The sequence below is a fragment of the Zosterops lateralis genome, assembly GCF_965231275.1.
Source record: "Zosterops lateralis genome assembly, chromosome: 18".
NCBI lineage: Eukaryota > Metazoa > Chordata > Aves > Passeriformes > Zosteropidae > Zosterops > Zosterops lateralis.
The window spans coordinates 935,204-953,323 of NC_139778.1; the positions used below are offsets into that span (position 1 = coordinate 935,204).

General features: G+C 49.2%; 1 protein-coding gene across 2 annotated transcripts in view; it reads right to left on the bottom strand.

Annotated features, from left to right (window-relative positions):
* STX8 (syntaxin 8) overlaps positions 1-18,120 on the bottom strand; it is an 86,792-nt gene that overhangs the window by 22,573 nt on the left and 46,099 nt on the right. The window contains exon 7 of one of the 2 annotated variants that reach the window (XM_083874821.1): positions 8,895-8,996. In XM_083874821.1, coding sequence (XP_083730947.1) covers positions 8,895-8,996 — 102 coding nt within the window. Of the gene's footprint in view, positions 1-8,894; positions 8,997-16,392; positions 16,638-18,120 lie in introns of those variants that run through there. The other variant, XM_083874822.1, reaches the window with a different exon arrangement.

Consider the following 18,120-nt stretch of genomic DNA (forward strand, 5'->3'; position numbering starts at 1 on the left):
CTGGCTCTGCAAACAGCTGTGACATTCCAGTGTCACTGCTCTGCTGTCCCCAGGCAGCTCTGGAAGCCACAGCAAAGAGCAGCTCCAGGGCTGGGACAACAGGTTCAGCATGAGCCCTGTGTGACATCCAGCACCTCTGTGTGACCCTGAGCCCACCTGGAGCCCAGGTGACAGGGACACTGCAGGTGTAAGCTGCAAAAATTACCTGTATTTAAATACAGACCCCTGCCCCAGGCCCTCTGCAGCTCTCCTGGAGCCCTTTAGGGCCTGGCAGGGGCTCTGAGCTCTCTCTGGAGCTTCTCCTCTCCAGGTGAGCCCCCCCCAGCTCTCCCAGCCCATTCTCTGACCATTTCTGGGCTCTCCCCAGCAGCTCCGTGTCCCTCTGCTGTTGTTCCCCAGAGCTGGGGCAGCTCTGCAGGTGGGGTCTCATCTGAGGGGGCAGAGGGAATCCCCCCTTCCCTCCCCTGCTGCCCACGCCGGGCTCAGCCCTGGACAGGGGGATTTGGGAGCCAGAGAACACGGCCAGGGAATATTGAGCTTCTCATCACCAACAGCCCAAGCCCTTCTCCTCAGGGCTGCTCCCCATTCATCCCCAGCCAGGCTGTGCAGGAGCCTGCACTTGGCATTGCTGAACCTCCTGAGGGTCACAGGGACCCCCCAATCCCCACCTGAGCCCCCCATCCCACAGAGCTCCCTGAGCACAGCCCTGGAGCAGTGACACTGCCCTGCCCGTGGGCCTGGCTGGACACAGATCCCTTCTCCTTTCCCAAAACACGGCCAGCAATCCCAGATGTGGGATGAACGTGGCTTTGTTAACACTCTGCTGGAAGCAGGACTCCTGTGTTTGAATGCCACCAGATGAATGCTGCGCAAAAATCTGGATTTTTCACCTTAAGTCAATACATTTTCTAAAGCAACACCAGAAATGCCCCTCTGCCCCCAGACCTGACAAATCCCCCACAAGGGCAGGGCTTCCTTACTGCTCTTCCCATGTGCCTGAGGATGCTTTTCCTCCAGCCCACTGCACTGGCACGACGGCAAGAATCCTACTGCACTTTTGCAAAACAAGAAATATCTGAGCTGCCAGCCCCTGTGTGTTGATTTATATCCCTGCATTCTGGTGGGATCAGCATCCTCCATGCATCTCACAAAGCCCTGAAGAGACAACATAACCACTTGTCCCTAGCAGACTAATTTCTCCACTGACCACATCCTCCGTGCATTGTTGTGTCCCTGCAGTGCCCGGGGCTGGGGAAGCACAATTCCAGATGCTGGACCCTCGCTCTGTGTGCTCAGCACAGCTCTGCCTCTGCCCTGGATTCAGGGCAGCACGACCAAGAGAGGCTGCAAAAAGCTCAGCATTTGGGAGGCCAAGATTAAAGCAGAATTTCAGTCTGCAGGAATTACTACAAACGTTTAACCCAGATGATTTCCCTCCTAATTGAGGTTTGAACGTGGCACGAAAATCCCTGAGCCTGAACACCGTTGTGTTTCAGCTCCAGATCAGGGAGAGCAATTATTTTGTCATTGAGCATATTAGGGAAGAAAAGGCAGAAGGAGGCAAGTTTGAGCCTCTTTGGTAATGTACAAATTAACACATTTCATCACTGTTTTCAGAAATATAAATTAATGATTTAATTCTGCAACATGTATCCTTGGAAACCAAGCTGTAAGCAGTCGCCCTTAGATGTTTCACACAATTCCATTTTTTTTTCAATATTTAAATACAATTAATTGCTTGGCCTTTTGCAGTGATGGACAGCTTGGGTGAGCAGGGTGCCCAGGGGTTTATTTTACCACCAGATTTGTAGGATCTCTCTACGTGGGTTGACAACAGCTGCTCTAAATCTCCTGATGGGTATGAACAGGCATTGCTGAAGTTCAGTATGTTTGAACAGCTGCATATGCAAATGTAATTAAGAGGATCTCTATTGCCTTTTGCTCCCCCTCTCCCCTCACCCTGTCTCCTGATGGGGAGGGCTGGCATTTCAACCTCTGCCTGATTTACATCTCACAGCCCAGTCCCAGAAACGCCACTCTGGGGGTGTCCTTAAGATCAGGGCTGAGCTAACACAGAGTTATCCTGCAGTCCCCAAGCCTTGGGAAGCAGCCCCAGGAAAGGGACTTCTCCCCACCTGGTTTTACACCTTTGTGGCTGCCCTTCACCCTGGGTTTGCAACACACCTGCTGGGCAGCCTGGATGCACCATTCCACTCCTGTCCCTGTCTGCCACCACCACACAGGGATGGATATTTAGGGAGGTGCTCTTGAGTCACCACAGATGGACAAGGCACATGGGAAGGGGTTGTGGCTGCAGAGCTCATGGTGGGAAAGCCTCAGGAATGCTGTGGCTAAAAATGAGCCCAGGGGTGCCCAGGTGGGCAAGAGGTCAGTGGCACCTGGGCTGTCCCTGTGGCCATCCCTGTGTGGCACTGCTGGGACACCTGCAGTGCTGGGGTCAGTTTTGTGCCCCTGATGACAAGAAGGACAGTGAGGGGCTGGAGTGTGCCCAGGGAAGGGAATGGAGAATTCCTGAGGGAGCTGGGAAGGGGCTGAGCCTGGAGAAAAGGAGGCTCAGGGGGGACCTTGTGGCTCTGCACAAGGAGGAAACAGCCAGGGGGGGGATTTGGGATCTTATCCCAGGGAACAGGGACAGGAGGAGAGGGAACGGCCTCAGCCTGGGCCAGGGGAGGCTCAGGGTGGACATCAGCAGGAATTTCCTCCTGGAAAGGGTGCTCAGGCCTTGGAACTGCCCAGGGAGGTTTGGAATCCTCATCCCTGGAAGTGTTCAGAAGATGTGTGGATGTGGCACTTGAGGACATGGGTTAGTGGTGCTGCTGGGGTGAGAACTGGACTGGATGATCTCAGAGGCCCTTTCCAGCCTTGGTGACTCTGTGATTCCATGATTTTAAATGATCACTACTCGAATCCATCGATCCAGGGCTTGATGGGAGCGTGGAAAAGGCTGTGATGGTTCTGGAAGGTCTCAGTGCCACAGGATGGACTCTCATTAAATGAAATGAGCTGCTTAATGAAGGCAGGACTGATGCAAACAGACCTTTCCCTTCAAACTGAGCCTCAACCAGGACATGAGCCCAAAAATAGGGATGTCTCCAGAAGCAGAGGGGAACTGCAGCATCCACACAACTGCCACCCACAAAATGTAAGGAAGAACCAGCTGTGAGCACCCCCAGGCTTGTCTGAGCAGCCTGGGCAGGATGGAGGCTCCAGAGCAAACCAAGACGAATTAGAACATAAAACCAAAAAGCAAAGAGGGTAGAAAACACTGGGAGTGCAGTGAGGGGAAATGAGATGACACAGAGCTAACCAGGTTAGCTGGTCAGATAATGAATTTCCTAGACAGAGGAAGTGAGACAGATCCTACCCACACAGTGATCCAGCCCCACATGGGAAATCCTGAAATGAAAAACTGGGGATTAGCACAACTGCAAGGGCAGGAAACTGGTGAAAGGGGAAGTGGCGTTGAAAGAAGGATCAGGATGGATGGAGGTCACGGGCAGAGCTCCTCCAGGAATGGTCAGCAGGCTGATCATATTAAATACTTTTATTAATGACCTTGGCACAAGAAGGAAGTGTGCTAATGAAATCTGCTGCTGACACAAAGTTGGAAAGCAGCACCAGCACACAGGAAAGCTGGGACTGGATGGGGGAAAAAAATGGGGAACTGTGAAGATGAATGGAGGAAGGTTGAAATTCCATGGGATGGGAGAGAGAGCAACGCTCTGAGGATAAACAATAGTTTTTGCTGTGAGTTGGGAAGAAAATGAACTTGAGTGGAAAATGTTCAAGAGTGAGAAAAGCCCAAGCAAACAGCTCAAAACCAAAATGACTGAGGTACCAACATGCTACACTTGCAGTATTTCCAACAGCCAGAGAAGTGCTGGAGCTGCTGGACAAACCAGCTTAGAGGGTTTACAGAAACCCAGAATTGTGAGAAGGCTCCAGGGATGCTGCACTCGGTTCCTGTGCTTAAACATCCAAAAGGTTTAAGTAGGAAGAAGTATTAAAAAAAAAAAAAAAAAAAAAAAAAAGACTTGGCAGGAAACAGATTAATTTAGGAGATTCAAATGTAAAGACAATTGTTCAGCCCTGCAGAACAGAAGCTGGGAGGGCACACTGAGTGATCTCTTGGACACACACATTTGAGAGGAAAAATAAAAAAAAGAGGAAAGAACTATTCAGGACAGCAGAACAAGGGCTGCACGTGAGCATCATGAAGTATCCCTGACAAGTCCAGGCTGGAAATAAGTTTATGACCATTTCAGCCTTCCAATGGGAGTAATGGGGGGGAAAAAACAAGCTTGTTCTCAGAAATTTATCTTGAAGGGATCCTCTGACCCAGAAGGTCTCATCTTTTCCTGCTCAACACACACAGAGCTGACAGCACCAGGACATGCTGTGATTCCCACCTGGAAGGAGAGTCAGAAAACCACCTTTATTAAAAAAAAAAAAAAAAAAAAAAAAAAAAAACAAACAAACAAAAAAAAGCTGTTTATGACTGCTTAGGGCCATCCTCTTTCCATCAGCTGAATCCAGTTCAACACCTCAGAGAAGTGAATATAGTGAGAGTGAGAAGGAAAAGGAGGAAAAGGAGGAGAAGGAGGGAAAGGAGGGAAAGGAGGAAAAGGAGGGAAAGGAGGAGAAGGAGGAGAAGGAGGAGAAGGAGGAGAAGGAGGAGAAGGAGGAGAAGGAGGAGAAGGAGGAAGAGGAGGAAGAGGAGGAAGAGGAGGAAGAGGAGGAAGAGGAGGAAGAGGAGGAAGAGGAGGAAGAGGAGGAAGAAAAGGAGGAAGAAAAAGAGGAAGAAAAGGAGGAAGAAAAGGAGGAAGAAAAGGAGGAAGAGGAGGCAGAGCAAGGCCATGAGCCAGCTGGAGGATACAAGGGCACTGCACAGTGAGCACCAGGCTGGGGGACACTGCCACCAGCATGGGCCTCATTGCAGAAAAATACAAAAGTTGCCAGGCCAAGAAATCTCAGCGCATCAAAGGCTGGGCAGGTGACTCAGAGCAGTGTAGCTGTCAGGGCAGCACTGAGGAATATCGGTGTAACCTCTCCAAGAGTCAGATTGCAGGAAAGGCTGAATTCATGGCAACTGAACCAGCTCCTCCTCTCCACGGAGAAAAAAAAAAAAACAAATGGATGGGGACTTGCTCATCTAAACACACAGGATACGTCAGAGGAACAAACCTGAGCGACTGCCATCGTCATTTATAAAACAAATTAAAGCCATGGCAAAAAGAAGCAAAACTTAGAACAGAGAGATCACAGAACCTGGCAGGAAAAGGCCCCAGCCTGCATGAATCATTATTTTCTAGAGGAAACCTTATATAATCCAAGCTACCCTGTTTTAAAACAAACCAAACCTTCCAAAAACTCCAATTAATGGGTTTAGCCAAAGCTCTGTTTTTAATTCAGGTGTTTTGCTGAGATTAAAAAGAAAACCCCACCTGGTACAGATTAATTTGATGTAGTTTACACCCGGCTTTTGGCATTCCCTGAGCAGGAAGGCAAAGGGGAGCTGAGAGCCTCTACCTGGGGCTCAGGGAGGTGATTAGATTGCATTGCCATCTTGTGGAACAGGAGGAAAGCAGGGCCAGGGGAAAACCTGGGGAAAACAGGGGAAAACAGCTCCTGCCCCTGCTGTGCTTGCTCCTCACTCTCCTCACTCATCTGACACTGCAGAGGGATGCACACAGGGAGAACATGGTCTGCTGCCCTCAGGCTGCCTGCAAGGGGATGGACACACTCATGGATCAGAAATAAAAGCTCTTTTTTTTTTTTTTTTTTTTTCTTGTTTTTTTTGCTATGACAAAGTCATGATTTTCTGGGATGCCTCCCCAGGAAACAAAAGCAAATTTTTTCCCTGGCTACAGGAGGACACCAGAGAGTAACTGGGTTTTCACAGACATTTCCCAGAGGAGGGACTGAAGGAATGGTTCTTGTGGGGACAGGGAGAGGGTGGCTCTGTCTCATGACATCCCCCAGCATCTCTACATTAATCACACTTCAATTTACCTGCAATATTTTAAATGCAGCTCTTCAGAGGACATTCTAAGGGTTAAAGTTTCTAATAGAAAAGTTATTGAGAAATGGTCAGTGAGTGCAGAAAACCCTAAAGGTGCCCAGACTGGAAGAGAGAGGACAAACCAACCAGTGGTGAGGCTGAAAAGTCAGGATTGTGCATGCAGCCATTCCTGGAGCAAAGCTGCTACAGGCAGCCTGACACTTGACTGATGATCTGTGTGAACACCCTGGTGAAAGTTCAATGCAAATTTCTGAAACCTAAAAAACTTATACGTCCCACCAGCCCTCCTAATGCCCAGCACTCACTGGGAAGGGACAGAACAATGCCAGGCAGCGTGCAAACATTTGCCTGCGGATGACTGATGATTTTCAACAATCATTTCATAAATGCAGCAGGCTGGACTCTATCCCGTGGTTAATCTGCTGCTGCAATCCCAGTGCCACCAGTGTGGGGCTGCCCCAGGGCACCGAGGGAGGCAGGACAGCTTTCCCTGGGCACAGCCGGGGCTGGCGCTGTCAACAGCTCTGGGGACAGCCAGAAAAACAGCCCTGAAAATCAGCTGTGAATGAAACAACCCACCCAGGACAAGCTGAGGGGTTGTGCCAGGCCCAGGATGGGCAGAGGCAGCTCCTGGGCCAGGCAGGTAATGCCAAGGGCACTGGGAACAGCCCCCACAGCTGGAAACGAGGTTTGCATGAGAGAGAGATGTTGAAATATTGATTAAAGTTGGGTTTCACCAGCAATTCTTTGATTTTATGATTATACTGGCTGCTAACAAAGACACACCCATCAATGCATTACATTCCTGCTTGTAAAACAGGGATTATTCCATTATTCCAGCCAGTGTGCTCCGCTTGTATCCACAGCCTGTGGCTCCAGAACAGGCACTCATCAGGAAAATAAAAAGACATCATGATTTCAAACAGGAGGGAAAAACACATTAGCAGCCACATGCTGGAACAGAGTGGAGACTGGGCCTGAGTAATGATGGGCTGAGCAAGGGGGAAGGCTGAGCACTTCACCCTGCTGCTTTAAATCCAAAGTAAGGCACCAAAGCCAAAGAGTTTCTGAAGACTTTATCGATTTCAATGATAAAAAAGGCTCTCTGACAGAGCCCCCTGCCAGGTGCCAGCCTTCCTGCTGCTTGGCCTCATTCCAGGGATGATCACACATACAGGGAGGGTATTTCTCATCCCAGTACACCAGCCCACTCCAGTGCCAGGGATAAGGGTGGAAAAGGGATGGGAGGAATGCTGTTAGTGTCCTCAGCATTACTGTTCCAAAGCTCACCCTGGGCAGGAGGAAGCAGCCATCTGAGGCAATTTGGTGTTTACTTATGCCCAAATTGTTATGCAAACACAGGAAGGCCTATGGGAGCAGAGGGAACAGGCACCAGAGGCAGCACTTCTCACCAAAGCAAAATGTTTTTCAATGTGCAAAGGGTGAGAGAGGTCACCCCCAAGGAATCCAGGCCAGGATCCTCCCAGCCCATCATCCTCCTCCTCCTCCTCTGAAATTCCCCAGGCAGCCAGGATAGACTTCCCGAGTTAAAGAGACAGCCTCATCAACAGCAACGTGTCTGGGGCTGCACTTGCATGAGGAACCCAAAACTGGGGAGAAATCCATCCTGGATGCCACGGGACTGACTCCCTGCCCACCCCCCATATCCAGCTGAGCTGCCCCGGACTCGTGAGGAAAACAAAGCCACAGGAATTAAGGGGAGACTCCAAAGGCACACAGGGGTACTCAGCATCATTCAAGTGCACTCAGTTTTAAATTAAATCCATCTTGCATCAACATTCAAGATTTAAAATAAAAGAGTCAGTCATGAACTCTGCAGTCACGCCTTTAATTCCATCTGCAGTTGGTACGAGAGAACTCGGAGACAAATGACTCTGACAAGTCAACTTTAACCTCCAGAAGAAGCCACAGGTTTTCATCAACCTACATCAACCAAGCTTTCAAAACGTTCTCACTGATGGAGAACCAAATAAATCCCTGGAATTGTCAGTGCTGGAAAGATGCTTCATTTTCAGTCTAAGCTGGGGAGCTTCACGGCACAGAATGAAATCTCCCACCAGCCACAAACAGGTTGTGACCACATCAGCCCTTGGCTTTCTCTTTACTGAACTACATAAACCAAATTTCAACAACTTCTGACTGACTGTAAGTCAAATTTCTGCAGAGCACTGTGAGTCTCTTAGCACAATAAAAACCACGGACAGCAGAAAAGCAGACGTGCTGCTCCCAGAGCTGAAGTGCCACCACCTCCCCAGGGACTGCAGCCCTCAGTCAGCCACTGTCCCCAAATAAAGACATTCTCTGCCACCATCCACAGCATCCCCTCCTGCTCAGTGCTCTCCATCTGAACCTGCCTGTGATTATCAACTCTCCTGGAAAGAGAGGCCAGCTCAGCTTTAGCAGCTTGCACATCATTTCAGGAGTCACCAGGCAGGATTTCCAGTGCTGCTGGGTTAAGAGCTCCTTCCTGCAGGACACCCCCAGGAACAGCCCTGCAGCCTCACTCCCCGCTGTGCCAGCTTTGTCAGAGCTGGTAGCAAGTTTGTGTAAAGCTAATTAACATGCACAGCTCTAATTTCAAACCATTTCATACAATCAGGATATTGTGCAACGCTGGAGTCAAATGGGCTCAAGGAAATTAAGTGCACCAGCACTTCAGCACAGCCAGCCAAACCTGCAGGAGACGTTTGGAGTGCTGGGGTTTGTGCCTTTGAAAGAAGCTGTCCTCGGGGTGGAGGGGAGCACAGCAATTAGCAGCAGTTAATAACTGCACACCATCAGTCTAGAAGTGCCCTGGGATGGGCTGGTTTGTGCTGAGGCCGTTTCCTACCGCAGGACGTGGATTTCTTGTCCACCAGCTTCACGTGCCGTGTCTGGGTGCGCAGCCGGTCGTCCGTGTTCTCCACCAGGTTGGTGAGGTCGTCGATGATCTCTGGGGAGAGAGAACAGCAGCATCAAACCTGAGCCCACCACAGCACCCCTGCTCAACCACCCACCCTCCTGCTGAAAGCTCCAGAGTGGGAACCAGCTGCATCCTGCAGTGCTCACATCACTGAAAGGTCCAAATCCTGGGAGACACTGCACTGGAGGCTCCAGATTCACTGCAAGAGGGGAGGAGAAAGCACAGCCTGAAGTGGAGGAAAAAATACAGCATCAGTCTAGGAGGTCAGGGAGAACAGGATGATGGGAGCCACCAGGCTGAATTCCCTCACTGAGCCAAAGTGAGGGAATTAGTGCCTGTGCTACAGGAAATCTGGAATTTCAGCCCCTGGAACAGTATCTCAACACTTGGTCATGACATGATCACTAAACCACAGCCACCATCTTCATAAAGCACTTCTGAGAGCACTCAGTGCAGTCCTGACCACGCAACCACTGAGGTCACAAAGTCCTGCCTTGGTTCCCTCCTGGAGCTGTGAGTCTGGCAGCTGTCCCTGCAGCCCAGAAGGTCCTCTGGGAAAAGGAAAGTGGGCAAAGTTTACCCTGCATCGAGTTTTAAGAGAGGAGAAAGGAAAACTTGAAGCCAAGCCACCCTCAACCTCCTGTAACTGATGGCTTTAATTTTGTCATGGAAAGCAGAGCTGGTACAAGGCTTACACTGAGAGCGGTTGATGGCATGGCAGAAAATTAAAAGCCACATTCAGACACTAAATTTCCCTCTCAGTGCCTGTTATGCTCTGATTTCCCTGGAACACACAGCCAGTGCTCCTGGGGTGTGAACACACCATGTCTGGCTGCCCTCAGCCCTGCAGGTAGGAAAGGCTTCCTTTGTGCATGAGAAATCAGGAGAGGACAGCAGCCAAACCCTGAGTGCTGCTGCACAGCCTCTTGCTCTGGTTCCACTTCCAGCACCCTCCCCACTACTGATCCCTGTCTCTGTGAGTCCTGCCTGCCTTTGAGCCAGGCCTGGGGACAGTGGCTGTGCCCTTGGCTCCTCTGGACCCCAGCAGGTCCTGGCACTGCAGCTCTGCCCTGAGGAAACCCTGGGTTCAATGGCCATCAAGCAAGAGCACACAGCATCCAGTCAGCAAGGCAAAGTGATGTCCTGCCCAAATGTATGGATCATCTCCCTGTATGGATGAGGGCAGAGGGTTAAAGAACATCTAAAGAACACAACTCCCACCAACAGGACAGGACCCTCATCATTAAGCCCTTATTGTTTTGACTGTATTCCTTCAAACAAAAGATTTCTCAAATGTCTCTAGAAGGAAAAAGGGGATGACAAAGAAGAGGGCATTCCCTGTACTTCCCAAACTCCCCTGTGACACCAGGAGCCCCTGTCCCTACAACAGCAGTGCCAGTGTGTCACATCAGCTCTTGCAGCTCCTCTGCTGCCATCCCTGTGACACCAGCAACTGCAAGGGAATGGTTTTCTCCACCATTCAGCTTCCCAGAGCAGATCACAGAAACTCCTGAGCTGGGAGGGAGTTACCAGGATCCCCCAGTGCAGCTCCTGTCTCTGTACAGACCCCCCAGCAATCCCACCCTGGGCACCCCTGTCCAAGCTCTCCTGGAGCTCTGGGGCTGTGCCCAGCACCCTCTGGGGGAGGAACCTTGCCCTAAAATCCAACCTCAACCTCTCCTGACACAGCTCCAGCTGTTCCCTCATCTCCCAGATGTTCATTATGGAGGGTGTTTATGTTCTCAGTCTTATCAAGGAACAAGCGCTGTACCAAAAGCAGATAAAAACCAATCTGATTGCACACAGAGATAACAAAACCCACATAAAATTATCAAAGTTCTGCAGGCACAAAGGAAATGTCCAAAGCACATGGAGCACGGAGGTTTTGCTCTCCCAGAGAGCTGAGACATTCAAGCATCGTCCTTGCAGTGCATGTTTCCATCTGCTCCACAAACACTCTGTCATCTCCAGTGAACCCCTATGTAAAATGATATCAGCCTCTAAAAAACCCTTGTACTTTGAAAATATACAGCTTTCCTAAAACACGAGCTCCTGATTCATGTCCTGCAGCCCAAACCAGCCCAGAATGCCCACAAAGGGAGAGCAGAGGCAAAAACATCAACCACTTCCCTGTATTTTATCCTCTGGATCTGACCCATCCACCCCACCAACACTGCTCTACTCCAGACACAAACTCTTCAGATTTCTAAAGTTGCTTGCAATACTTAAAATTATTGTTCACCAATATTATTGCACTCAATATTGTCCATGCTACACCAAAACGTGTTTTCCCAAAGGATGGGAGGCATTTTGTTTGAGCTCCAAGGTTTGAACTCAGTTTGCAGTTCAGATATTCAGTCTCCTCCCCCTTCCACCCAACTTTCCCAGGTCTGACATCTGCAAAGCCAACAATATTTTGGGGAAACTTTATCTGTCCTACGTGATTCAGCACACAGGAAGAGCAGGACAATGCTGCCTGCAAGGGCAGGACTGCTCATGTTTGCCTCTCCACGAATAAAAAAAGTGCTGCAAGTTCCCATCGTTGTCAAGGACAAAGTGATAAGCATGCTTGGGAAATTGGAGACTTTCCTCTGCCAACACTGACCAGACCCTCCTTGAAAAACATCCTGGTGAACAAGCTGTAGCTAAATGAGAACAAATGTGAGCAGGAAAATTTTCTGTCATCATTTCAAAGCCCAAGGCACTGCAAACTGGGATTCTGCGCAGAGCCTCTCCTTTCCCATCCCCCTGCCAGGATTCATTTCTGAACCAAAGGACTGCCCTGGACATACTGGAAGAAGCATTTCTCCATATATATATATATATATATATATATATATATAAACATGTTTTGTGACTCAGTCAGGTTTCAGGGGAGCAGGGCACTTCACCCAACACACACCTCAAAGCTCAACATACACCCAGCCATTGGATGCCTCACTTGGGACCTGGAGAATTCTGGAGTGCTCATGGCAGGACCTGGAGGTCTGAGCATCTGGAATGGGGGGGAAGCACAAGGAGGTTCTGACTCCACTTCCAGTTGATCCAGAAGTGTAGCCCAGCAGGTTCCCCAGGCCAGAGTGCCCCTGGAACCAAAAAACCCCCAGCAGAGAAACATCCATCCATTCATCCATCCATCCATCCATCCATCCATCCATCCATCCATCCATCCATCCGTCCATCCCTCCATCCATCCCTCCCTCCCTCCATCCATCCATCCATCCTCTGTCCCCACCTGTTGTGGTGACACCCAAGCACAGGGTAGTGCTCAACCTCCCTGAAAATGAACTATTTCTCCCCACTCCATAGCAAAGGAAATCAGTGTTGGGTAAAGCAGAGCTGGAAATTAGCACTGGATTTCCAAGGTGGGCACCAGGTAATCCACGGCTGAGGAGGCCCTCAGAGCACTGAGACTCCACAGGTTCCCACCCTTCCTGACCCACCTGAGACCCCCTCTGCCCTTCAAGCTGGCTAGAACAATTCCATGTTCTATCACCTCCCATTTAGCTGGCTATGCAAGGAAAAGGCTAAAAAAGGATGGAGAGAGAGCTGGAAAGAGGGCAGGAGGCAGGTGCCCCCGGCGGGAGGGAGCAGACGGGGAAGGCAGGCTGGCTGCTGGTGACCTTCCAAAGGACATCCCTGTAACACGGCACTGCAAGCCACAACTCAGCCAGGAACACACATTTAGCCAAGCTCTCCTTTCAGGGAAAAGCAGGATCTTGAAGAAGATAAAAAGCCAGTGCCCAACCCCAGCACTAAACTCAGAGTCAGTTTAAGTACAGCTGAAGTGGGAGAAGTTTGGAGGTCAGTGCTGGAGGTGAGCTTGGCCAGGAGCTGCTCCACCAGCTCAAAAGGCACTGTCCCAGCTGTCCCCACCCCTGCACACATGTCCCTGTGCTGCAGGGCCAGCCCCCAGCCAGGCAGGAGCTTCTGGAAGTGCCCAGGAGCTGAGGCAGCTCAGCATTCCCTATGGGAAGTGTCCAGTCCCTGCAGGAAGGCAGAGGCACCTCCAGCTCTCCTCAGCTCCCTCCTGCCAGGCCATGGCAGGGAAGCACCACCTGTCCCTACAAACCCAGGTGCTTTTCCTGGTGATCCAAATTATAAAATCTGGGATGGAGCCCCCAGCAAGGGCAGGATTTCTTCAGGTATGTGTCAGACAGCAAAATCATGGTGGGATCTGGGATCAACACAGACACACCTGAAACCAAGACAGAAGTCACAGCATGTCTTCTCTGCAGCCATGGGACCAGCCATGGAGAGGGCAGGGGCAGCCCCTCAAGAAACTGGGATCAATTCCACACAGAAAAAAAAAACAAGGAAGGAGCAGCAAAGCCAGCCCATGACAGGAAAAATGTAGGTTGATATATTCTGAAATACTTGACTTTTTTTCTTTTTTTTTTTTTTTTTCAAAATTGCACAGCAGCAGTTTTTGATCTTAGGCAGTGTGGTTTGGACAGGGCAGAGCAGGCTGAGCAATGGGTCCAGGTCAGAAGAACATCCCTGAGGAAGAGGTGGGAGAGGCTGGAAGTGCAGCTCTCTCCCATTCCAACATAACTCTGCCTCCTAGGAAGAGGAGAGGTGTTTACTGGAAAAAGCCTGAGCAAAGTGAGGAAAACATCCTCCTATATTCTGATTAAAAAAAAAAAAAAAATTGGTGTTGCTTAATAATTCCATTAAATGTGCAAAGAACAACCTGGCAGCAGTGGTAAGGGTGGACTTATACACATCCCTGAAACCACATCTGCTAAATGCTAAAAAACATAAAGATTTATGCAAAGGACACCAAGGGAAGACAGATGATAAAAAACTGAGCAGAAGAAATTGTATGGGATCCTTGGAATTTCTCAGGAAAAAAAAACACGCTCATCCTTCATTTCCTTTTTCCTTCAGAGACTTCGCCGCTGCCGTGAAAATCAGAAACGTTCTGTTTGAGTTGCTGAGATCACTGACACCTCCTGGGAAAAGCTGCTTGTGCTTCTCTGCAGACACAGCATGGATAATCTCAGTGCCTCCCAGGGGCCAGGAGCCCCCCAGGCTGGAGCTGTAACTCATCCCTGCAGGAAGGAAGGGAACACAAAGCCCAGCTGAGCCAGAGCAGCCTGTGCTGTCCAACAGATCCTTCTGCTTTTCTCCTCTGCTGCCCCTCCAAAGGCTTTGCCCAGAGCACAGACACAGCTCCTCCAGCAGCACTCCTGCCTTCCCAAATTCCCAACTTCTCTGCTGACATTCCCAACAACCCCATCTTGTGTCAACTCAGCCATCAAGTCTTTCTACAGCCGGCCAGTTTTCCCCTGGAAAACCATTTGGCAGATGGCAAAACCAGCCCATCCATCCCAGCTCCACAGGCTGGGACCGCCAGCATTTCACCTCCTCCAGGGTGCCCTTGGTGCTGGAACTCCTCCCTGGCCAGCCTTGAGTGAATAACCAAACGAAATCCTGTTTTGCCAACAAAACACAGAGGTGGCCCTGTGCCTCTTGTCCCTCTCAGTGCCACGGGCCCTCTGTGATGTTTCTCCTCCATGAGAGATGAAACAGCTGATCCTGGGGAAATGAGCAGTTCCTCATGGCAGTGAAAGCCAGACAGGGCAGAGCTAGAGAGAATGATGAATTTCATGTTTCATTTTGCAGGAAACCATGATGGGGTTGTTTGGGTTTTTTTTATTTAAACCCTCTCTTTAACTCATGGAATTCCTTGGGAAGGATGACCATCTCCTCCCATGACATGGAACAGGTTTTAGAGCTCTGCATACATGACTTTAAACAAATTGATTTTTTTTAAAAAAAAATTATTTTATTTTTTTGGTTTGTTTTCTTTAAACTGCATCAAAAGCCACATTTGGTTTTTGGCAGCTCCACCTTTGACCTGCACCCGTTGTGAGTGAGAAACCCAAAAGCCAAGCAAAAGCAGCCACGTGAAATCCAGCCCTGGAAGAAAGGAACAAACCTGGGGTTTGATCAGTTTAGCAGAGCGGTGCTGCTGACCAAACGTTTCCTTAGAATTGTTTGGATTTTTCCGTGCATTGAAATTTATGGATCACTCAACAGCATTTATCGATGAGTAATGCACCTCCATGGCCTACCCCACTGAGTCATGGAAGACTCCAGTCAGCCTTAAGAAAACACACAGAGAACTAAAATCCCTACACAAAACCAATTAGAGCAAGGCTGGAATTTAGTGGAGAAGCCAAGCAGGCTTTCCCTCCCTCCTTCAGGTCCCTGGTGCCTCAGGAGAAGAGCTGGATACCAAAGAAATGAATCATATAGGGAATGCCAACCTCTATATGTCCAAACCCCATAATTACAAGTTAATAAGAAAGCAAAGCATTGTTCCAGGTGCCAGGGCTATGAAATAAAGATTGCAACTAATAGAAGTACATCAGAAACCTGAAGAACCTCAGCACCATGTGCCAGCTGTAATGTCACGGCAGAGAAAATAGAGAAAAAAAACAAAGTTAAAAATACAAAGCCAGGAATCCAAATTTCTGTCCCTGGCTGCAGCCGTGGCAGGTTTTTGCAGCCCCTCTGAGGTGTGCAGCTCCCTGTGCCAAAGGCAACACGGGAATGCACTCCTGGGCTTCTCCTGCTACAGCTCCACCTCCAATCCCCGTGTGCTCCCTGCTCCACAGGACACTGGGACACCAGCACTCCCTGCTCTGCATTTCAAGCAAACATTGAGATTCCTCCCTCCACCGTCCCAAATTTAACTGAGGACATTTAATCTCTTCTTTGGCAGAACTTCCTGTAAGCATTAAAAACCCCAAAAACACAAACTTCTCCGAGGGGTCAAACCAACTTGTTCCTCCGTGTTCCAGCTGTCTCACTCTTCAGCTCTTTTAATTAAGAGGGATCTTGATGATCCCTGGGGACAGGAGGGTTCAGAAGTTCTATTTGGGCTCCTGCTGGGAACGTGTCAGGATGTGAACTGGAGGCAACTTTTTTGTAATTTCTACACAAATATTTCTGTTACAGAAGTGAACACAGCAGTGGCAGAGCTGCAGGGAGGCCAGAGGGGATCTCACCCTGCAGCTCCGAGGGCTCCAGGTGGCACAGGGACATGTCTCACCCTTCCCTGTCCCTGCCCTGTGTCCTGGCCAGGAGCTGTTCCCAGGTCACACCCCAAGGCACTCCATCCTTTCCTGACTGAAGGTCCTGCTCCTCCCAACAGGAGCTCCAGGCCATGCCAGCTTCTGCCTGGGGAATTCTTCCAGAGGAACAGCAACTCCTTCATCGCCAGGACTGCTCCTGCCTCCTGGAGTTCTTTGACAAAGGCACAGGCTGGAAAGGAGGAGCTGCTCCAGAGCCCTGTGCCCTGTGCCTGCCTGTGGCAGTGAGGAGCAGCCCCAGCACCCAGCTCAGAACGCCCAGGACCAGTCCATGCCTTTCCCAACCAAGCCCTCACCACCCTCAGGGCCAGAACCAGAGAAACCTGCCACAGAGAACCTCTGACCTGCTCCAGGGACACGTCCAGGCCCTTTGCTCCCAGCCCAGAGCACCTTCCACACTGCATTGATCCATCCTGGAATATCTGACTGCACCTGGGTCAAAGTGTGACAGCCCTGGGCAGCACAGGGCACTTCATCCTTGGAGAGCAGGTCCATGGTGACTGGAGGTGACACAGAGCCATCCAAGGAGATCAGCTGTGAAAACCCTCAGGGCTCATCCCCAGCAACACTGGCAAAACAAACCCTGCTATCAATTCCAGCTTACACAGTTATTACTGAGGAGTTGTTATTTTAAAAGCGCACACTGAGAAGTTCTCCCTTCTCCCAGCTGCTTATTTTTGTTTGATTCGAACAAAACCCACGGACATTAATTTTAGCTGTACTTAATTGAATAATTTCTCTGGGGAATGGCTCAGGGACAGTTTTAATGCAGGCTGTTTCCAAGAGCCATTACTAATTGGCATCCAGCACAGCCCCAGTGTGCCAACCAAAATAGTACTTTTGAATGTTACTGGAACTGCTCTCAGCCCAGATGTGTTGAGAACTCGCAGTGATACAAGGCAGGCAATCACTATATTCACACGATATGGCATTCTGAGTTTCCTCCCCCAGTTATCTGTGAGGAGATAAAAGTCTCCTTCCCTGGAAGTATTTGAGTGTAAAGCCATTTGTTCCTCCCCTTTGCTCCTCCCAACAAGTGACCCTTCCTTTTATTCATCCTGTTTAAGGCACAGCAGTGCAGGTTCACCTGAGACCAAAAACAGCTTTAGAACAAAAAGCTTCTTGTAGGAATTACAAGAGGTTGCCTTCAGTTTTCAGCACTGGCTGAAGTGCCACACACCCAGGGCACTCTTCTGGGCCTTTTGCACTTGTAATTAATATTTATTTTTATTCAAATCTAAAATCCAAATGCCCCAACGATGGAGAGATTTTGGGGCCAGACTACCCAAACTTCCAGCAAAATCTTGGAAGTTATAGGTACAACGTCACCAAATTATTTTCCTACAGATGTGACTCTGGGAAAAAGCAAGGAAGTTCTGCTAATAGATAAAATGCCCATAAAATCTGCATGTCTAGGAAAGGCTGGAGCTGTCCTGGGAGGCTGGAAGGCCACTTACATGGCTATAACAAATCCCTGCCAAGCAAAACACTTTTCCTGCTACAAATGTGTTTGTGCTCTGCAAACTTACAGCAGAAAATGAAAGGACAGAAGCTGTTTTCAGACTCCACATGTGTTTGTTTTCCCTTTATCCAAAATCTTAAGCAGGATTTTTTTTTTTTTAAATATTGCCTTCAGAAATTGTTGGTAGCACTCACCCCTTTGCTTTCTTTTAGCAACTCTCATTTTTTCCCAAGTTTTTACACCATTGCAACCCTTTTCCATAGATACCAACAGCTTTCATTACAAATACACATCGATTTCAATACAATACACCGCAATTTCCTAAGGTGCTTTAGCAAATCCCCATAAAACACTCTTTTGGCTGCTAAAACACCTCAAGCTGAGGTTTCCAGTCCATTTCACAAAAAAATAAACCAACAAACCCCCACAAAAATAACAAAATACCTACAACCAAAACAAAAACACCAAAAAAAAAAAAGTCCAGAAGAGATATAAAACACTATTTTGGCTACTAAATACTCTAAGCTGAGGTTTCTAGTCCATTTTGCAAAGCAAAGAAAACCAAAAATCCCACAAAAATACCAAAACA